At 57.3% G+C, this 20998-nt stretch overlaps 3 protein-coding genes across 4 annotated transcripts in view; all 3 read left to right on the top strand.

The window, feature by feature from the left end:
* Nucleotides 1–3401, top strand: part of PRPF8 (pre-mRNA processing factor 8) — a 36083-nt gene extending 32682 nt beyond the window's left edge. Inside the window, exons 39-43 of the mRNA XM_031657244.1 lie at nt 61–202; nt 2236–2376; nt 2476–2615; nt 2719–2921; nt 3073–3401. Coding sequence (XP_031513104.1) covers nt 61–202; nt 2236–2376; nt 2476–2615; nt 2719–2921; nt 3073–3227 — 781 coding nt within the window. The 3' untranslated portion in view covers nt 3228–3401. The remainder of the gene's footprint in view (nt 1–60; nt 203–2235; nt 2377–2475; nt 2616–2718; nt 2922–3072) is intronic.
* A 119-nt stretch (nt 3402–3520) lies between these two features.
* On the top strand, nt 3521–7869 carry RILP (Rab interacting lysosomal protein). The gene is made up of 8 exons (XM_003912062.5): nt 3521–4489; nt 4561–4654; nt 4757–4863; nt 5006–5242; nt 5551–5693; nt 6066–6188; nt 7025–7108; nt 7395–7869. The coding sequence occupies exons 1-8, from the start codon at nt 4286–4288 to the stop codon at nt 7570–7572; spliced, it is 1170 nt and encodes a 389-aa protein (XP_003912111.2). The 5' UTR covers nt 3521–4285; the 3' UTR covers nt 7573–7869.
* Nucleotides 7870–7980: 111 nt separating this feature from the next.
* Nucleotides 7981–19713, top strand: SCARF1 (scavenger receptor class F member 1). 2 transcript variants are annotated; one of them, XM_003912061.5, is made up of 11 exons: nt 7981–8406; nt 8729–8790; nt 9031–9132; nt 9999–10524; nt 12857–13075; nt 13484–13612; nt 13780–13883; nt 14612–14732; nt 16446–16567; nt 16653–16799; nt 17913–19713. In XM_003912061.5, the coding sequence occupies exons 1-11, from the start codon at nt 8189–8191 to the stop codon at nt 18770–18772; spliced, it is 2610 nt and encodes an 869-aa protein (XP_003912110.2). In that variant the 5' UTR covers nt 7981–8188; the 3' UTR covers nt 18773–19713. The 2 variants fall into 2 exon arrangements, with proteins under 2 accessions (XP_003912110.2, XP_021784209.1); XM_021928517.2 differs by having other exon boundaries at nt 16690–16799; nt 17913–18141.
* The last annotated feature ends 1285 nt before the right edge of the window (nt 19714–20998 follow it).

The following is a 20998-nucleotide window of genomic DNA, read 5'->3' as shown; positions in this document are numbered from 1 at the left end:
CCGGCTGCACTACCTAAGGTGCTGGGCTGAGCGATGCTGACACTCCCTACACGTTTTTAGGGCCATCTCTGCTGCCAACCTGCACCTAAGGACCAATCACATCTATGTTTCATCTGACGACATCAAGGAGACTGGCTACACCTACATCCTTCCCAAGAATGTGCTTAAGAAGTTCATCTGCATATCTGACCTTCGGGCCCAAGTGAGTAAGTGGACTCAGGCCACAGTGTGTGCCCAACACATTTTGTGCCTAAAACACCGACCTGAGATTGTCTAGAACTTGAGATGCTGGTTTCAAGATTCATGGATGGGTAATTATGCAAGGATAGCCAAAACAACGAGGCGGGTTTTGGCCCCATGAGATAGCAAAAGCTGTGGCAGCTGAGAGAAGGTAGTAAATGTAGTATTAACCTGATAGTATTTGGAAGAGAATAGATATGGTCAGAAACAAATCCTGACCAGATGTGCATGGTGGCTCATGCCTGTAATCCCAACACTAGGCTGGGCACAGTGGCTAATGTCTGTAATCCCAGCACTTTAGGAGGCCGAGGTGGTGGATCACCTGAGGTCAGGAGCTCAAGACCAGCCTGACCAATATGGTGAAACCCCGTCTCTACTAAAAATGCAAAAAATTAGCCAGGCATGGTGGCATGCGCCTGTAGTTGCAGCTACTAGGGAGGCTGAGACAGGAGAATTGCTTGAACCCAGGTGGGGGAGATTGCAGTGAGCCAAGATCACGTCACTGCACTCCAGCCTAGGCAACAGAGGAAGACTCCATCTAAAAAAAAAAAAAAAAAAAACCTTTGCCTATAGTCCCATCTACTCAGGAGGCTGAGGTTGCTTGAACCAAAGCAGTGAGCTTTGATGACCACTGCACTCCAGGCGGGGCGCACTGGCTCATGACTAATCCCAGCATCGTGGGAGGCTGAAGTGGGCAGATCTTTTGAGCCCAGGAGTTCGAGACCAGCCTGGGCAACATGACGAAATGCTGTCTCTACAAAAAAATTAAGAAACTAGCTAGGCATGGTGGCCCACACCTGTAATCTCAGCTACTCAGGAGCCTGAGGTGGGAAGATCACCTGATCCTGGAGAGTGGTGAGTGTAGTGAGCTGAGATCATGTCACTGCATGCTAACCTGGGTGACAGAGTGATACCCTGCTTCAAAAAAGAGAAAAGATGCATAACTTTACTAGTGTATCAGGGATATTCATAGTTTATAAAACATCATTTTGGGCCGAGGCGGGTGGATCACTTGAGGTCAGGAGTTCAAGACCAGCGTGGCCAACATGGCAGAACCCTGTCTCTATGAAATATATGAAAATTAGCGGGGCGTGGTGGCATGTGCCTGTAGTCCCAGCTACTCAGGAGGCTGACGCAGAATTGCTTGAACCCAGGAGGTGGAGGTTGTAGTGAGCTGAGATCACACCACTGCACTCCAGCCTTGCCAACAGAGTGAGACTCCATCTCTAAAAAACCCACTATTGCCGGGCGCGGTGGCTCAAGCCTGTAATTCCAGCACTTTGGGAGGCCGAGACGGGCGGATCACGAGGTCAGGAGATCGAGACCATCCTGGCTAACACAGTGAAACCCCGTCTCTACTAAAAATACAAAAAATTAGCCGGGCGTGGTGGCGGCGCCTGTAGTCCCAGCTACTCAGGAGGCTGAGGCAGGAGAATGGCGGGAACCCGGGAGGCGGAGCTTGCAGTGAGCCGAGATCTGGCCACTGCACTCCAGCCTGGGTGACAGAGCGAGACTCCGCCTCAAAAAAAAAAAAAAAACCCACTATTAGTGGCTGTCAGGTTGGCAAATTTGAGAAGACTGTTAATATCCTGTGTGGGTGAGTTTATAGTAAACAGATCCTCTTACTTGGTGATAATGTAAAATTTAAAATAGCACCAAGTGCTGGATTTCCAGATGTTCTCAGTTTGTGACAATACACTGAGCTGGAGGTTTGTATGCTCATTTGCTTATGAATGCTAAATAATCAGCTGGGGAGCTTGTGAGCAGTGCAGATTCCTGGACCCCACGCAGGAGGTCCTGATGTGGGAAGTCCGAGATGAGGTCCATGTTTAACATTGTGAACAAGCGCCGCAGCTGATTCTGATACAGGGGTTCTGATCGTGTTTTAAGAAACTGTCCTCGTTCTTGGGGGAAGGAAGGAGAACAGAGGGCTGGCAGCTCCAACTCTGAGCTGGTACTAAGAAGAGTTTTGGTTCCTGACCCCTTTGTCTCCAGATTGCAGGATACCTATATGGGGTGAGCCCACCAGATAACCCCCAGGTGAAGGAGATACGCTGCATCGTGATGGTGCCACAGTGGGGCACTCACCAGACCGTGCACCTGCCTGGCCAGCTGCCCCAGCATGAGTACCTCAAGGTAATGGAAAGTGATGGAGCCTGGGAATGTGGAGAAGCTGGTGCGATTCCTGTCTGCAGATGGGATTCTGAAGAGCTCTGTACTCCTCTTTACCTATAGGAGATGGAACCCTTAGGTTGGATCCACACTCAGCCCAATGAGTCCCCGCAATTATCACCCCAGGATGTCACCACCCATGCCAAGATCATGGCTGACAACCCATCTTGGGATGGCGAGAAGACCATTATCATCACGTGCAGGTGGGCCTGGGCTCCTTGGGAGGAAGTATGGTGGGGCAGGGATTGCAGGCCAGGGCCCAGAATAGTGACCTGAGCTGTTACTCCGTCCTCGTCCCTCCCCCAGCTTCACACCAGGCTCCTGTACACTGACAGCCTACAAGCTGACCCCCAGTGGCTATGAATGGGGCCGCCAGAACACAGACAAGGGCAACAACCCCAAGGGCTACCTGCCTTCACACTATGAGAGGGTCCAGATGTTGCTGTCAGACCGCTTCCTTGGCTTCTTCATGGTCCCTGCCCAGTCCTCGTGGAACTACAACTTTATGGGTAAGTGGGAGGAGCCTGGGGACGTGGGGATAGCAGTAGTGATAAGGTGAGGCCATCGCCCGTCACACTTGGGGCCTGGCTGGCTTGGAGGTGGTGCCGGCTGCATGAGGCGGGAGCCCTATTGACGCTGGCTGTTTCCTTCTCCCCGAAGGTGTTCGGCATGACCCCAACATGAAATACGAGCTGCAGCTGGCGAACCCCAAAGAGTTCTACCACGAGGTGCACAGGCCTTCCCACTTCCTCAACTTTGCCCTCCTGCAGGAGGGGGAGGTTTACTCTGCGGACCGGGAGGACCTCTATGCCTAGCTGTTTCCCTGCCTCCAGCTTCAGCCTCCTGAGGCCGGAGCCTCAGCCCCTCCAGACAGGCCGCTGACATTCAGCAGCTTGGCCTCTCCCTCTGTCTGTGCTTGTTGTGTTGTTGACCTCCTGATGGCTTGTCATCCTGAATAAAATATAATAATAAATTTTGTATAAATAGGAGTTCAGGGGCTGTTTGTTTTTTTCCCCCCCGAACCCAAATTCTGGATTTAGGTCTAACAGGAGAAGGAAACAGCCAAAGTTAACAGGGCTCCTGCCTCATGCAGCCTGCGCCGCCTCCAAGCCAGCCCCAGGTGTGACTGGACTGGAGCGGTTTACAGCAAGATGCTGGGCTCAGCTGTGAAGGGGGAGTATGAGGCCACCTTCCTATTCAGGGCTTTGGGGTGGATAGCCCCTGGACTCAGTGGAGACCTGAGGCGGGGCTGGGCTTTCACACACCGCTGCCTTGACCACATTTGCTGCTTTCTCTACAAAACAGTACTTGGAAGCCCTCGCCTCCTTTCCACAGATCTGGGAGCAGTTGACCTTTCCCGGTCTAGGAACTCTGGCTTGCGCTGAGCGGCTGTGGTGTCCAGCCCAGCCCTTTAAGCTTTCTGTGTCACTCCTGGTCAGGAAAACAAGCGCACAGGCAGACAGCTGGTGTACAGCCGGGCGGAGGCCAGTGACTGGCTGCCTACCTGTCACCTCTCGCCTGGAGTGCCCCGCTGCCAAGTTGGCCCCATGACTCCACACACGGGGCGGAGCGTGGACTGGGCCTGTGGGGAGGGCTCCACTAAAGTGACCACTTGCAGCCCTGAGCCTCAGCTCTTGGACGTCTGGCTGGAAGTTGGCCGTCCTGTTTCCTGTGACCTTGGGCATGGAAGGGACAGGGCCCAGGGGACCTAGGACACTATCTCCCTTCCCCACGCCTTCTCCCTCATTCCTCCCCACCCTTCTCGCTTCTACCCCGCCCACACAGCCCTAAAGGCTTCCTGGGGCGGAACTGTTTGGCTTTTCCCCGTCTCAGTTGAGGGTGGAGGGGTCGCAGCCCTAAGCCTTTGGGGGACATGGAGCCCAGAAGGGCAGTGGCGCCTGGCTGGGGGTCTCGGGAGACCGCGGAGCTTGTGTACCATCTAGCCGGGGCCCTGGGCACTGAGCTGCAGGAGCTGGCGCGCCGTTTCGGGCCGGAGGCGGCGGCAGGGCTGGTGCCGCTAGTGGTGCGGGCGCTGGAGCTCTTGGAACAGGCTGCCGTGGGGCCCGCCCCAGACTCGGTGAGTCACGGCGCTCCCCTCGCCACCCGCGGGGCCGGCAGGGCCGAAGCCTGAGACCCGGGTCTCCCCAGCTGCAGGTGTCGGCGCAGCAGGCGGAGCAGGAGCTGCGGCGGCTGCGGGAGGAGAACGAGCGCCTCCGCAGGGAGCTGCGCGCGGGGCCACAGGGTGAGCCCAGCTCCGGCCAGGGCAGGGCGGGTGGCGACCGGCTCGGGTCCTCCTCTCCCTCCCGCGGGCCTCGTGCCGCCGCTAAGAACGCCCCTTCCTCAGAGGAGCGCGCACTGCTGCGGCAGCTCAAGGAGGTGACTGACCGACAGCGGGACGAACTCCGTGCGCACAACCGCGACCTGCGGCAGCGAGGCCAGGAGACCGAGGCGGTGAGGGCAAGACGTGGGCGGGGCGGGGCTCCGGGGGCGGGGCTCCGGGGGGGGGGGGGGGGGGGCGGAGCGAGGCAGGCACGGGGAGGGGCTCCGCAGGCCCTCGGTGCCCCGCCCACCCCACCGTTTGCTCCGCTCTCAGTTGCAGGAGCAGCTGCAGCGCCTCCTGCTGGTGAATGCTGAGCTGCGGCACAAGCTGGCGGCCGTGCAGATCCAGCTGCGCGCCGCGCAGGACCGCGAGAGGGAGCGCCAGCAGCTTGGCGAAGCCGCGACCCCGCCGGCTAAAGAGCGAGCGTGGGGCCAGGCCGGGGCCCCCGGGCACCAGCACGTGCAGGAGCCCGAATGGATGACCGCCGGCGCAGGCGCATCTGAGGACCCGGTGAGTGCCGCATGAGGGCAAGGACCCAGCCCAGGACTCAGCGTCCAGCGCTCGGTGGGCGCTCGGGCAAGGTTTGCATGCTGCACAGCAGGTCCGCCAGGAAGCGGGGAGGTGGCAGACAGATCTGCGCCTCCGGCCGGCCTCGGCCCCTGCTCTCAGCAGGAGCACTGCTCTGTTATCTGTTGGGGCACCCTTGTCCCCCAAGTATCCCTGCCCGTCACTTCCTCTAGCATTCCCATAATGGCCCTGGAGGCGGGGGAGGGAATGCCAGCGGAGGCGACCCTCTGACCATGCCTGTCCTTCCAAAGGCGGAGGCTGCCCAGCAGCTGGGGTGCCCCTCGGAGGCAGGGCAGTGCTTCAGTCGGGAGGAGTTTGAGCAGATCCTTCAGGAGCGGAATGAACTCAAAGCCAAAGTGTTCCTGCTCAAGGAGGAGCTGGCCTACTTCCAGCGGTGAGAGCGCTGGGAAGCCGGGGGCCTCCGATCACCCCACCTCATTCTCCAGTCATTGACATGTCCACAGTGACATGTGCCAGGCCTGCGCTGGGAACTGGGAGGACATGAATTGCACAGCCCCTGCCCTCTGCAATATCATCCAGACAGGGGAGAGGGACAGTGCAAAGGGTCGCAGCTGCAGCAGCCAGGGAAACTCTCCTAGAGGGGCCATGGGGCCACCTAAGCTCAGGTCTGAGGGTGTCAGCAAGGCAGAGCGCTTCAGGTGTTCAGGGAGGAGCCGCATGCACAGGTACCAAGAGTGAGGCCTACGGCTGGCATCCCCATGGCTGGCATCCCCACAGCTTTCTCCCTTCCTGCCCTCTTCTGTAGGGAGCTGCTCACAGACCACCGGGTCCCCGGCCTTCTGCTTGAGGCCATGAAGGTGGCTGTCCGGAAGCAGCGGAAGAAAATCAAGGCCAAGATGTTAGGGACACCAGAGGAAGCAGAGAGCAGGTAGGTCCCTGCCTGCATTCCCACTGAGCCAGGCCTCCCTCCCTCATTCTGCTGACCCTGATGACTCAGCCTGGGCACCCTCTGAGTCCATTGTCTCAGACTGAGGCTATCACCCCAACCTGGTCACCCCTTGAGCCTCCCTAGCCTGGCCGCTTCTAGGACCTGCTGACCTGGTCTGGTTGTGTCCCGTGGCCACTGTCCGGCCTGGGCTCTTCTCCCTGGATTTCACCATTCCCCTTACCTTTCCTGCCGTCCATTCTGCCAATGCTACCTCTCCACATTCATTCTTCAGGTTCCTGCCTTGGCTGGGTCTGTTTGTTCTTACGGGGGTGAAATGGTAGCCGCGGCTGTGTCAGGGCCTGCTGTGTGTCAAGCTATAAAATAAAGCCTCGGCCGGGCGCGGTGGCTCACGCCTGTAATCCCAGCACTTTGAGAGGCTGAGGTAGGCAGATCACCTGAGGTCAGGAATTTGAGACCAGCCTGGACAACATGGTGAAACCTTGTCTCTACTAAAAATACAAAAATTAGCCGGGCGTGGTGGCAGGTGCCTGTAATCCCAGCTACTCAGGAGGCTGAGGCAGGAGAATCACTTGAACCTGGGAGGCAGAGGTTGCAGGGAGCTGAGATCGCGCCACTGTACTCCAGCCTGTGACAGAGTGAGACTCTGTCTAAAAATAAAAAATAAAAATTAAAGCCCCAACATACTGCATCTCCCCAGGGTTGCCTTCTCTCCAGCCCCGGGGGCCCTGCAGTCCCTCCGTCCCCCCTGCTGGATTCCTGTTGTCCCTCAGGACCTTGATCAATGGCCCTCACGTCTCCTCTCTCCTCTGTCTCAGTGACGATGAGGATGGCTCATGGCTCCTGCTCTCCGATGATAAGGGAGACCATCCCCCATCCCCGGAGTCCAAAATACAGAGTTTGTATGTTGGGGGAAGGGGAAGGACAAGAATGTGGGGAGGGAGGAAGGGCCCTGGATGGTTCTTCTCAGGATCCCCTTTCCTGCTTCTCTGCCTGTCACCCTGCTGTCCTTGGCTCTAAGCACATCCTCCCCTCCTGCTTCTCTGGCCCAGGCCCCCATCACCTTCCCACTCCCTCAGGCTGCCCTTTCTTCCCCCTCTCCCCTTTTCTCACCACCCCCTGCCCTCATCCATATCCTTGACCTCTCTGGCTTCCTGGCTGAAAGTACTTCCGGCTGTCTCTCTCCAGCTTTGGCCTATGGTATCGGGGTAAAGCCGAATCCCCTGAGGATGAGACCGACAGCCCCGCACCCAGCAAGCTAGGGGGAGAAGAGGAGGCCCAACCACAGTCTCCAGCTCCTGATCCTCCCTGTTCTGCCCTCCACGAACACCTTTGTCTGGGGGCCTCAGCCGCCCCGGAGGCCTGACTTAGGGGTCTAGCTGTGGATGGATGTGTGGCCTCAAATGAGGACAGGGCTCCCGCCTTCGCAGCCCTCGCCAGGGGTCTGCCCCAATCCTGGCCTGTACCAGGGCAGGATGGGGGCTCAGCCCACCTCCCTCTCTACGTCTCTGTACCAAGCCTCTGGGGCCAGATATAAGAGTGCCTCTCTGAGTCTCAGTTTCCCCATCCATGAAATGAGAGCTGACTGCCTAGCTCCCAGGGCTTTGTGCAGACAGCCTGAGCTCATGTAATAAAGAACTGCCCGTAATATGCAGAAACTGTTCCTCGCCTGTCTGTCCATGTCTGTCCCGCCTCCCAACCCTGCCAGGAGCAGCGGCAGGCTGAGGGGTCCTCGTGGGTCTCCTTGCTCAGTCACTTAGAGTGGGGGTGGCTTCTTGAAGCTCGGGCCTTGCTTTGGGAGTGTGGCTTGATGGAAAGCCCTGACTCCCACCCTCACTCCACCCACTTCCCTGGCCCCGGCACCCAGAGACCTGCAACTTCATCCTTCTGGCCCTTCCAGGCCGAGGCCACTCAGCCCTGCCATTGCCTTCTTTTTCCTTTCAGTCTTTCCAGCCACCCCCTCCCTCTCAGGGAGGTGCCTCATGGCAGCCCGCCCCTCCGGCCTGGTTTCCTCAGGAAAAGCCCTGAGAGGAAGCAAGGAGGGGGTTGGGAGCTGTGGGGGCCAGATGAACCCGAGCCCTCCCACCGCGCTGGCTGCCATGGGGCTGGGACTGCTGCTCCCGCTGCTGCTGCTCTGGACTCGGGGGACTCAGGGGTCTGAGCTGGACCCCAATGGGCAGCACGTCTGTGTGGCCAGCAGGTGGGTCTCGTGGGAGTCTGGTGGCGGGTGGTTGAACCGGTGTTGAGGCCTTTAGGGGAAGGAGGAGACTAGGAAGGGGGCTTGGGCTGGAAGGAAGGGCTGCTGATGGCGGCCTGGCAGGTAGTGGCTAGCCAGGGCAGATGGTGGAAGGGCCAGGGAAGGAGAGGGGAGGGGCTGGGGACCCGAGCCGTAAAGATCTGCTAGGCCTCCCTAGCTAAGGGTAAACCAGCCTCCTCCACCTTAGCCAGAGACAGTGATCCACCTTGCTCGGGGCTAGGCTGCACCCCCCGCCTTGTCCAGCTGACCCCTTTTTGCCTCACAGCCCCTCTGCTGAGCTGCAGTGCTGCGCAGGCTGGAGGCAGAAGGATCGAGAATGCACCATCCGTGAGTAGCCAGACAGACCCTCAGCCAAGGAGAAGGGCAGCCGTAGCCCAGCGATAGCCCTTCCTTCCTACCCTCCCGGGCCTACCCTTCCTGACACCAGGAGCCAGGGTTTCTCCTGTGACACCCCCAAGGCCTGAAGGGGCACCTCTTGAGGAGGCATGGCCCCAGGAGCCAGTGAGAGGGCAGGGGTGTCCCCTGGTCCTGCTCCTGTCTTTCCAACCTGGGTGGGGTGTCTTTCAGCCATCTGTGAGGGGCCGGATGCCTGCCAGAAAGATGAGGTGTGTGTGAAGCCAGGCCTCTGTCGATGCAAACCTGGATTCTTTGGGGCCTACTGCAGCTCCCGTGAGTCTCAAGGGCTGGATGAAGTTGCTGGGCAGAGCTGGGTACGGGGACAGTGGCGTGGGGGCGGGCAAGGCAGGTAGCCATGTAGCCTCAGGACAGCAGGGTCAGGATCCCTCCCAGCTTCACTGAGGAATCGCGGTCCAGAGACAGGAAGTGACACACACTCCTAGGAGATGGCCTGAGTCACTGGGTTTTCACCCGTATCCACAAAGCCCTGCCCACCTGCGCATCTTCCTCTTCCACTTCTCAGAAAACCTGTGATTCCCGTTCATTGCAAAATGAGTATATTCCTTCTCTTTCCCACATATGCCTTATACATGGGCAGTGGATGGAAGGAGGCCCCCCGCTCGGCTGTCTGCCCTTTCTGGCAGAAAGAGAGGGAAGGGAAAGGGGTTGGGAAGCCAGAGGATGGGCACCAGGAATCAAGGAATCACTAGGGGAAGGTGGCTTATCCTGCCACCCTGGCGGGCAGCATCCAGGACTGAGATCGGGAGGAAGCCCTCTGTGCTCCAGCCCAGCAGGGATCCACCTCAGCAGGGAGGAGCAGCCATGGAGGAAGGCCCACCCACCTCGGTGCCGCACTCTGGGCAAGTCCACTGCCCACTCAGGATCTCTGAGTGTGTTCTGAATGTGAAATGGAAGGCTGGGCCTCCCACTAATGGCTAAGGGTTTTCTGTAGGTCAGAGCGGAGCAGGAAGTGAGTGTTGCACAGGACAGGCTGCCGGATGTTCCCGGATGTTCCGAGGGTCTGTCCCCGGCTCTTGGAGGATGGGCCCCGTGCCCCTTTTCCTTGCGTAAGGGGACTCAGGGTAAGGGTCCGCGCGCGGCCCTGAGCCTGCTGACCCCTCCCGTACCCACCCCTGCAGGCTGCCCGGGCCAGTACTGGGGCCCCGACTGCCGTGAGAACTGCCCCTGCCACCCTCACGGCCAGTGTGAGCCAGCCACGGGCGCGTGCCAGTGCCAGGCCCACCGCTGGGGCGCCCACTGCGAGTTCCCGTGCACCTGCGGCCCCCACGGGCGCTGCGACCCCGCGACCGGCGTGTGCCGCTGCGAGCCGGGCTGGTGGTCGCCCACGTGCCACCGCCCGTGCCAGTGCAAGCCCGAGGCGGCCCGCTGCGAGCAGGCCACGGGCGCCTGCGTGTGCAAGCCGGGCTGGTGGGGGCGCCGCTGCAGTTTCCGCTGCACCTGCCACGGCTCCCCATGCGACCAGGACTCGGGCCGCTGCGCCTGCCGGCCGGGCTGGTGGGGTCCCGAGTGCCGGCAGCAGTGCGAGTGTGTGCGGGGCCGCTGCAGTGCCGCCTCCGGCCAGTGCACCTGCCCGCCCGGCTTCCGCGGAGCGCGCTGCGAGCTGCCTTGCCCGGCTGGTAGCCACGGGGTGCAGTGCGCACACAGGTGAGCGGGCGGGGCGGAGCGGGTGAGTGGGCGGGGCGGGGGCGGGGTGCACACAGGTGGGCGGGGCGAAGTCAGGTGGCCGGGGCCGGGCGCCGGGAGGAGGGATCAGGGCTTTGCGGTGCTCCCCTCAAAAAACGTACGAAGCAGAGGGACGAGAAAGGGGAAAAGAGGTCTAGGCGCGGTGGTTCACACCTGTAATCCCAGCACTTCTGAGAGGCTGAGGCGGGCGCATCACCTGAGGTCAGGAGTTTGAGACCATCCTGGCCAACATGGTGAAACCTCGTCTCTACTAAAAACACAAAAATTAGCCTGGCCACGCCTGTAGTCCCAGGTACTCGGTAGGCTGAGGCAGGAGAATCGCTTGAGCCGGGGAGGCGGAGGTTGCAGTGAGCCGAGGTCGCACCACTGCGCTCCACCGGGTATGAGACTCCGTCTCAAACAAAACGAAACAAGAACTTTAAAAACCCTTTGTTACCCAGGTCCAGCCCCGCCTGCTCATTTCATCGTTTACTGCTGTGCAAAAAATTGCTATACTAGCACTGCTAGCAAGCCATATGTATAGATGAGTGGATAGAGTGACCAAAGGTCCTGGGCAAGGTCCCTTTAGGACTCAGTGACTTTCAAACTTTGACCAGCTGCACTCACCATAAGAAATTTCACCCCTGGATGGGCGCAGTGGCTCACACCGGTAATCCCAGCACTTTGGGAGGCTGAGGCGGGGGGATCACCTGAGGTCAGGAGTTTGAGACCAGCCTGACCAACCTGGTGAAACTCCATCTCTACTAAAAATACAAAAATTAGCCGGGCGTGGTGGTGGGCGCCTGTAATGCCAGCTACTTGGGAGGCTGAGGCAGGAGAATCACTTGAACTCGGGAGGAGAAGGTTGCAGTGAGCTGAGATCGCACCATCACACTCCAGCCTGGGTGACACAGCGAGACTCCGTCTCGAAAATAATAATAAAATAAAATAAAAATTAAAATGCTGAGGCCGGGCGCGGTGGCTCAAGCCTGTAATCCCAGCACTTTGGGAGGCCAAGGCGGGTGGATCACGAGGTCAGGAGATCGAGACCATCCTGGCTAACATGGTGAAACCCCGTCTCTACTAAAAATACAAAAAACTAGCCGGGCGTGGTGGCAGGCGCCTGTAGTCCCAGCTACTCGGAGGCTGAGGCGGGAGAATGGCGTGAACCCGGGAGGTGGAGCTTGCAGTGAGCCGAGATCGTGCCACTGCACTCCAGCCTGGGTGACACAGCGAGACTCCGTCTCGAAAATAATAATAAAATAAAATAAAAATTAAAATGCTGGTCCAGATCAGCTAAATGGCTTTTATAAACTCCCCTTCTTCTCCCCTACTAATGGATCTGACCCAAGTATATGATCCCAGATAGTTGAGCATCTGAGGGAGAAACTTCAAGTAACTGTTAAGCATCAACGGGAAATTAAGATATGGCAAATGTGAAATTATATTGGTGACAACAGTGGTCTCCAACCTTTTGGCACCAGGGACTAGTTTCGTGGCAATTTTTCTATTATTATACTGTAATCTATAATGAAATAATTATATGACTCACTATAATATAGAATCAGTGGGAGCCCTGAGCTTATTCTCCCACAGCTAGATGGTCCCATCTGGGGATGATGGGAGACAGTGACAGATTATCAGGCATTAGATCCTCATAAAGAGCGTGGAACCAGGACCCTGCCGTGATCAGTTCACAATAGGATTGGCGCTCCTATGAGAACCTAAGGCTGCCACTGATCTGGCTGGCAGCAGAGTTCAGGCAGTCAGGCTCCCCCGCTGCTCATCTCTATGCTGCTGCCTGGTTCCTAACAGGCCATGGACTAGTACCAGTCCATGGCCCAGGGTTTGGGGACCCCTGGGTGAAAACACTTTACATTTTTTTATTTCATGTGATGGAGTAGAAGACACTACTGAGTTCCATTCATGCCAGACCTCGGGGTCGCTAGGTGTGAAAGGAAGAAAAGGGAAAGGGCAGGAGGGAAGACCTGGCAGACCTGGCAGATGGGACTCAGAGCTTGGTGGTGACGCGGCTGCCCTGGCTGGGCTGCTGCCTCCTGCTGACCCTGGGACCCAGGGAAAGATGGTCACAGAGTAGACACTTCGAAGGAAAGGGATGGGGTCCTGTAAGAGCCCTCATTTGTCTTCATTGTACAACGTGGGGAAACTGAGGCGCAAACCTGCCTGAGTGACCCAGGTGGGACCCGAACACTCTCCAGGGCCCCCAAAGGCCTGCGTGGAGTACAGGGGTTGGAAGGGGTGGGCGCTCCATCCATCCACCCCCACTGCTCCCACAAAGCCCTTCTCTTCCCAGCTGTGGCCACTGCAAGCACAATGAGCCGTGCTCTCCAGACACAGGCAGCTGTGAGTCCTGCGAGCCGGGCTGGAACGGAACCCAGTGCCAACAGCCCTGCCTGCCTGGCACCTTTGGCGAGAGCTGCGGACAGCAGTGCTCTCACTGCCGACGTGGGGAGGTCTGTCAGCCAGATACTGGCCACTGTCAGCGCTGTGACCCTGGCTGGCTGGGGCCCAGGTGAGCGCACCATTCTGTTCAGGGTGGGGTGCACCTCCCCCCAGGACCCTCACCTCAGCGGCGCTCTCTGAGAGCACCACCCCTCCCTGACACACGGGTTCATGCAGTCCCAGGGGCCTCCCTCCTGTTGAAGAGTTGGGGAGAGCAATGAGTTCTGGGGGTACCTGGGCAGGATCCCAGCTCCCTCCCCTCTGAGGCTTCCTGCCCTCCTCCCCCTCTGGGGACTTGTAGTCTGTCAGCTGCTGGATTCGGCCCCAAGTTCAAGGCCCTATTTACACCTGAGCTTCACTGCTAAGGCGTGGCCAGTTGGGTCCTTGAGTCCAGGAGCCTGGAGTGGACAGGTGGGGCCCCACGGTGGGGGCCAGGCCTGCCTTGCTCTCCCCTTCCCCGAGTCTTGCCTCACCCCAGGTGTGAAGACCCCTGCCCCACTGGCACCTTTGGGGAAGACTGCGGCTCTACCTGCCCCACCTGTGTTCAGGGGGCCTGTGACGCTGTGACAGGGGAATGTGTCTGCAGTGCCGGCTACTGGGGGCCCAGGTGAGGACGGGGGTCCTGGGGGCAGGAGAGTACCAGGGGCCTAGGTCAGGCCTCTGTGCAGCGTTTCCTCAACTTGCCTGGACAGTGCCCGGAAATCTCCCTCCCTGTCTCCTGCCTGTCCCTCCCTTCACGCAGCCCTCAGCCCGCCTCTCCATGTCACTCCACAGCTGCAACACCTCCTGCCCGGCCGGCTTCCATGGAAACAACTGCTCAGTTCCCTGTGAATGCCCAGAGGGACCCTGCCACCCTGTCTCCGGGTCCTGCCAGCCGGGTAAGGTGGATGAAGGCTGCAGGGTGCAGTAGCCAGGGAAAGGCGGGCCCTTCACACGGGCTCCAGGGCCAGTTCCTCACCAGGGAGTCTGGGCCACTTCAGAGACGTTCTTTTTTTTTTTTCTCTTGAGATGGAGTCTCGCTCTGTCCCCCAGGCTGGAGTGCAGTGGCACGATCTCAGCTCACTGCAACCTCCGCCTCCAGGGTTCAAGCCATTCTCCCACCTCAGCCTCTCGAGCAGCTGGGATTACAGGTGCCCGCCACCACGCCGGGTTAATTTTTGTATTTTTAGTAGAGACAGGGTTTCACCATGTTGGCCAGGCTGGTCTCGAACTCCTGACCTCAGGTGGTCTGCCTGCCTCTGCCACCCAAAGTGCTGGGATCACAGGCATGAGCCACTGCACCCGGTCCAGAGACATTCGTTATACCTGAGCTCTGTGTGGATGCTCTGGGGCTCCCTGAAGATGTGACAGAGCCCTGGCCCCCTGCGAAACCAGGCTAGAGCCATGAAATGCGCAGCAGGGTGGTTGGACACTGACAGGGCCTCAGGGGCAAGAATCTGTGGAATGGGCCACAGACCCTGTGGAAGGGGACACGCCAGCAGAGAGGCTGCCCGGAGGCAGGAGAGATCCCCATGAAAAAGCTTCTGGGTAGCAGGCAACTCAGAGCAAAGACAGGATGTGTAGGAGACAGGAAGGCCTGAATATCCCCCATCTCCGGCTCCCCCAGGCTCTCGCAGTCGGGACGCCACCCTTATCGCAAGCAGCCTTGTGCCTCTGCTGCTGCTGTTCCTGGGCCTCGCCTGCTGTGCCTGCTGCTGCTGGGCCACCCGATCAGACCTCAAGGACAGGTGAACGCTAGCCCGTCCCTTCCCCACACAGCTCAGGCCATGGGGTGGGAGCAGGGAGGCATCTGGTTTCCTTTCCGGGTGGGGAGGGCTGGCCTCATCACCCACATAGGTCAGAGGTGATGGGGTGGGGAGACCTGGCCTTGTTGCCCACGTGGGTCAGATGTGATGGAGGTAGTTGGCCGTGACTGTGGCCTGGAGACACTGGAGACACCGGGTCAGCTGCCTGCCCTCCTTGGAAACCTTCAATGAGTAAGTTTCTGAGTTGCATGGGCACCAGGCTGGCAAACTGGAGCCTGCAGCGGGAGGCAGAGAGCTGACACCGGCAGGGACCAGAGGAGGAGGACTGGGACCACGGCAGGAGCAGCCCGGCTCTGGGCGAGGAGGGAAAGAGACCAGGCCTCAGATGCCCCGCAAAGGAAAGTGACATCAATGTCTGTGCAGTGGGTTAGCAGAGAATGTAGCTTCCTGGGAGACGGAGAGCAGAGGGAGGGTTGGGCTGGTGGGGCCCGCCGCAGGGAGGCTTACGCAGAGCTTTGTTCCTTTATGAAACCTCTTCACACTCCAGGCTTCTTTGAGACTCACAACAGCCTGGAGGTTTGGAACAGGGAATGTTGGGCCAGGAGGATTATTGTCCTCAATTCCCAGAGGACACGGAGGCCCGAGGTGATCCAGTTGGTTATTGGCACCCAGGAATCCCCTCTCCACCTTTTTGGACTCTTTGTCTGGTGCTCTCTTGCTAGTTCCTGCCCTAGTCCTCCACCACGTCCTCCTCTGTGCTTGTGTGGCATTCACAGATGAGCAGATACAGTTGCCAACGGCCCAGGGCATAGAGCCCACGGTGGCAAGAAGCCCCTCACAGGGACACAAGGACAGGTGCAAAGGCTGTTGGAGGAACGGTGAAGAGTGGAGCAGTTTCCTCCCCATGTGGGGGCACAGCAGAGTGGGAATAAGGGAAGGCTTCCTGGAGGGGGTGTCATTTGAGACAGGTGGGCCAGGCACAGTGGCTCACACCTGTAATCCCAGCACTTTGGGAGGCCGAGGCAGGCAGATCACCTGAGGTCAGGAGTTCGAGACCAGCCTAGCCAACATGGTGAAACCCCATCTCTACTAAAAATACAAAATTAGCTGGGCATGGTGGTGGGCGCCTGTAATCCCAGCTACTCAGCAGGCTAAGGCAGGAGAATCGCTTGAACCTGGGAGGCGGAGGTTGCAGTGAGCCAAGATCGCACCATTGCACTCCAGCCTGGGCAACAAGAGCGAGACTCTGTCTCAAAAATAGAGAGAGAGAGAGAGAGAGAGAGACAGGTGAGCTGGGGCTCAGCTAGGATGATAATAACAAAAAGCTGCATTTTGGAAAAGCCCCCACAAAACGCTTGGTACCCTGCCAGGTCCTGCAGATTAGATAGATAGACAGACAGACAGACAGACAGACAGATAGATAGGATAGATAGATAGGATCTGTTTTACAGATGTGGAAACTGAGGCCCAGGGAGGTGAAGTCTGAGCCAGAGTTGTTACTCAGGGCCGTCTGACTCTAGAGTCACACTTGGTTCTGTGGCAGGCCTGAATCTTGGGCTCCATCGTTTGGATTTTATTCTGCAGTCAACAGAGAGTCACTGAAGTAGGGGTCGTCACCCTGTCACACCCTGCCAAGGTGACCCGGGTCACCTTGGGTCTTACGTACTGACCACTGTCCCTGCCCTCCTCACTCAGGCCAGCAAGAGATAGAGCTACCGTGTCCAGGATGAAGATGCAGGTCTGGGGAACACTGACCAGCTTAGGCTCCACACTGCCCTGCGGTTCCCTCAGCTCCCACAAGCTACCCTGGGTGACAGGTCAGTGGGCACTGGGGGCTGCGGTCTGGGATTGGACAAGGCTTTGCATCAGGTCCCGCAGGCGCCTGATCTGGAGTCTCTACAGTTTCACATCACGACCCGGAGGTCCCCTTCAACCACAGCTTCATCGAGCCACCCTCTGCCGGCTGGGCCTCTGATGACTCCTTCTCATCCGATCCTGAGTCTGCAGAGGCAGACGAAGTTCCTGCCTACTGTGTGCCACCCCACGAAGGTAGCCCCCCAACAGCCCACATAGCCCCTGAGCAGCCCTGCCCGCCACAACCCCCTCTCTAGTCCCCCAGCAAACAGTTATTATTTATTTATTTATTGAGAGTGGGTCTTGCTCTGTCGCCAGACTGGAGTCCGGTGGTGCAATCTCAGCTCACTGCAACCTCCGCCTCCCGGGTTCAAGCGATTCCCCTGCCTCAGCCTCCCAAGTAGCTGGGATTACAGGTGCTCACCACCACATCTGGCTAATTTTCCTATTTTAGTAGAGACCGGGTTTCACCACGTTGGCCAAGATGATCTCGATCTCCTGACCTCGTGATCCGCCCGCCTCAGCCTCCGGAAGTGCTGGGATTACAGGCGTGAGCCTCCGCACCCGGCCGGCAAATAGTTATTAAGGGCCCATTCTGTGTTAGTCACTGTTCTTGGCTCCGGGGATGCAAGAGATAACAAGACAGATTCCTATCCTCACCAAGCTTAGAGTCAGATGGGCAGTCATCAGACAATGACAGGACACAGTGATATGTGTCTCCATGGGGGACATACAAGGAGGGGCTCATTTGCTAGCCATGTTGGGGTGACTGGGGTCAGGGAAGATGTGTGTGGTATCCCAGTCGAATCTAGCAGAATCAGTAGGAGTTAACCAAGTGAAAGTCAGGGAGGGGAGGGAATGGTGTTTTAGGAAGATGGAACAGCATACACGAAGGCCCAGAGGTGAGAGGGATGTGGCTCGGGGACATCAAAATAGTTTTAGCTTGGTTAGAGTGTGACAGTATTTCAAAGTAGGGAGAGGTGGTGAGAAAAGAGTATAGAGACCAGGTATGGTGATTCACACCTATGATCCCAGCACTTTGGGAGGCTGAGGCAGGAGGATTGCTTGAGGCCAGGGGTTTGATACCAGCCTGGCCAACATAGTGAGACCCCATCTCTACAAAAATTAAAAAAAAAAAGAGTGTAGAAGTAACAGTGTCTACCTGAATTGGTCCTTCTGCCTCTCTCCACTTCCTTGCCCTCTTCCTTGCCCTATTTTTGAGGCCTCCTGGAAGATACTGAGCTGTGGGTAGGATGCAATGGGGTGGCCAGTTCAGCTCCAGCCAAGCTCTTCTGTCTCCTCTGCCAGGGATGGTCCCTGTGGCCCAGGCAGAGTCGTCAGAGGCCAGCCTGGCTGGAGGTGCTTTCCCGCCCCCTGAGGACGCCTCCACGCCATTCGCCATCCCGCGCACCTCCAGTCTAGCTCGGGCCAAGCGGCCATCGGTCTCCTTTGCTGAAGGTACCAAGTTTGCACCACAGAGTCGCCGAGGCTCAGGGGAGCTCTCCAGCCCGCTCCGAAAGCCCAAGAGGCTCTCCCGGGGGGCACAATCGGGTCCTGAGGGCCGGGAAGCCGAAGAGTCCACAGGCCTGGAGGAAGCAGAAACAGATGAGTCCCTTCCTGCGGCTGCCAGTCCAGGAGATTCAGCCACTGGCCACCGACGGCCCCCACTTGGTGGCCGGACAGTGGCTGAGCACGTGGAAGCCATTGAGGGCAGTGTCCAGGAGAGCTCAGGCCCTGTGACCACGGTCTACATGCTGGTGGGGACGCCCCGGGGATCTGAAGGCCCTGTCCGCTCTGTCTTCCGCCATTTTGGTGGCTTTCAGAAAGGCCAGGCAGAACCCAAGGTCAAGAGGGCCATCCCTAAGCCTCCACGCCAGGCCCTGAATCGGAAAAAGGGCAGCCCTGGCCTGGCCTCTGGCTCTGTCAGCCAGAGCCCCAACTCAGCCCCAAAAGCTGGGCTTCCTGGGGCCACGGGGCCTATGGCAGTCAGACCAGAGGAAGTGGCCCGGGGGCTGGGGGCAGGCACGGAGAGTTCAGGGAGGGCCCAGGAGCCAATCTCTGGGGCTGGCTTCCCGAAACAGGATCCCCAGAAGCAGGCTGAAGAGGAAAGGCAGGAGGAACCTGAGTATGAGAATGTTGTACCCATCTCCAGGCCACCAGAACCCTGATGACCTTGAATTTGGGGAGTGAGGAGACTGGATGGGATCAGAGCTGCCATGGACTGGACTGTGCTGTGTGCTGGAAAATGATCCCAGGGCCCGGACAGACAGACCAGAGCCTCTGCCCCTCCACAGGGAAAAGGCAAGGCTTCCGGGCCAGGTGGCCCAGGGCCCTGGTGGTGCTCCCGGATGGGGCCTGGAAGGCCTGGGCAGAGACCCTGCAGGATGGGGTCAGGAAGGGTTAACTGCAGGGACTCCTCTGCTGTGCTGGACCCTGTGTGCCTCATAAGGGCTATTCTTTCTTTCATGTGCAAAACATTTTTCTGAAATGACAACCTACATGTTTGCTGATAAAAGATTGGCTAAACAAATATTTCTTTTTGTTGTTGTTGTTCTGTTTTGTTTTGTTTTTTTGAGACAGAATCTCGCTTTGTCCCCCAGGCTGGAGTGCAGTGGCGCAACCTTGGCTCACTGTAAGCTCCGCCTGCCGGGTTCACACCGTTCTCCTGCCTCAGCCTCCTGAGTAGCTGGGACTACAGGTGCCCACCACCAACGCCCGGCTAATTTTTTTTTTTTATTTTTAGTAGAGATGGGGTTTCACCATGTTAGCCAGGATGGTCTCGATCTCCTGACCTCGTGATCCACCTGCCTCGGCCTCCCAAAGTGCTGGGATGACAGGCATGAGCCACCGCGCCCAGCCTATGAACTTTGTAAAAAGGATGTATGTGCATAAAAACAGATTCAAGGGAAAGGCACTAAATGGTATTTTCCTCTGGAAGGTGAGATTGTAGGTGATATTTATTTTCTTCTGAAACTTTTGTATGGTTTGCAAATTTTCTACAGTGAACATTCTTTTTTTACTTTTGTTACTAGATAGAATTTAATAAACTATAATAAAAAGCAATGATCTTTGTTAAAAAAATAAAAAGTACTAACATTACAGACATGTATAAAGTAAACCGGAGATTTCCCTTCTCCCCAGAGGCATCTGTGGGTCTGAATCTAAAGGAGAGAGGTAGAATCCGCTTTTGCCTGGCAGCTTTTTGGTCTTGTTTGAATTCTTTGCTCGCATATTACCTAGTCAGAAAAGAAAAGGGGCAGCTCCCCCCATGCTTTATTTCTTTCTTTAAGATGGAGTGTCACTCTGTCACCCAGACTGGAGTACAGTAGCATGATCTCGGCTCACTGCAACCTCTGCCTCCCGGGTTCAAGCAATTCTTCTGCCTCAGCCTCCGGAGTAGCTGGGATTACAAGCACCCGCCACCATGCCCGGCTAATTTTTGTATTTTTTGGTGGAGACAGGGTTTCACCATGTTGGCCAGGCTGGTCTTGAACTCCCAACCTCAAGGGCTCCACCGCCTGGGCCTCCCAGAGTGTTGGAATTATAGGCATGAGCCACCACGCCTGGCCAGGGGCAGCTCCTTTTATCCCAGTGCTCAGAGAATCTCATCAACAATTGGGTGCTTTCTTTCAGATGTTTTTCTGTATACCTGTCAACAAATATTTTAAACAAAAACAAAATTTTAGCATACTTAGCATACTATTCTCAGCTGCTTTTTGTTTTTTTAGAAATGGGGTCTTGCTCTGTTGCCCAGGCTGGAGTGCAATGGTACAATCTCGGCTCACTGCAACCTCTGCCTCCCAGGTTCAAGTGATTCTCTTGCCTCAGTCTCCTGAGTAGCTGTGATTACAGGTGCGTGTCACCACGCCTGGCTAATTTTTGTATTCTTAGTAGAGACAGGGTTTCACCATGTTGGCCAGGTAGGTCTTGAACTCCTGACCCACCTTGGTCTCCTGAAGTGCTGGGATTACAGGCATGAGCCACCGCGGCCGGCCTCAACTTGCTTTTCTACTTAACAATATATATGCTCAGTTCTATAGCAGTATGGCTCAAACCTGTAATCCCAGCACTTTGGGAGGCTGAGACAGAAGCCGGACTCGGTCAGAGATCCCGAGACCATCCTGGCTAACGGTGAAACCCTGTCTACTAAAAATACAAAAACTAGCGAGGCAGTGGCGAGGCCACTGTAGTCCAGCTACTTGGGAGGCCTAAGGCAGGAGGAATGAAAACCCAAACCCAGGGCCAGACTTTGCAGTGAGAGCTGAGATCCAGCCACTGCACCTCCAGCCTGGAGTGACAGAGCAAGACTCAGATCTCAAAAAAAAAAAAACCAAACAATATGCTTCCTGGATGCATTCAGTATCCATAAAATAAAGCTACCTCTCTTTATTTAA

The sequence above is a fragment of the Papio anubis genome, chromosome 17 (assembly GCF_008728515.1).
Source record: "Papio anubis isolate 15944 chromosome 17, Panubis1.0, whole genome shotgun sequence".
Lineage (NCBI taxonomy): Eukaryota > Metazoa > Chordata > Mammalia > Primates > Cercopithecidae > Papio > Papio anubis.
This window is presented reverse-complemented; position numbering and strand designations above follow the sequence as displayed.

Excerpts from the sequence above, each read along its gene's own strand:
- RILP (XM_003912062.5), top strand. The coding sequence starts at position 4,286 with ATGGAGCCCAGAAGGGCAGTGGCGCCTGGCTGGGGGTCTCGGGAGACC. Across the intron at positions 4,490-4,560 it reads TGGGGCCCGCCCCAGACTCG|CTGCAGGTGTCGGCGCAGCA; the intron begins GTGAGTCACGGC and ends GGGTCTCCCCAG. Across the intron at positions 4,655-4,756 it reads GCTGCGCGCGGGGCCACAGG|AGGAGCGCGCACTGCTGCGG; the intron begins GTGAGCCCAGCT and ends CCCCTTCCTCAG.
- SCARF1 (XM_003912061.5), top strand. The coding sequence starts at position 8,189 with ATGGCAGCCCGCCCCTCCGGCCTGGTTTCCTCAGGAAAAGCCCTGAGA. Across the intron at positions 9,133-9,998 it reads TGGGGCCTACTGCAGCTCCC|GCTGCCCGGGCCAGTACTGG; the intron begins GTGAGTCTCAAG and ends CCACCCCTGCAG. Across the intron at positions 13,884-14,611 it reads CTCCGGGTCCTGCCAGCCGG|GCTCTCGCAGTCGGGACGCC; the intron begins GTAAGGTGGATG and ends CGGCTCCCCCAG.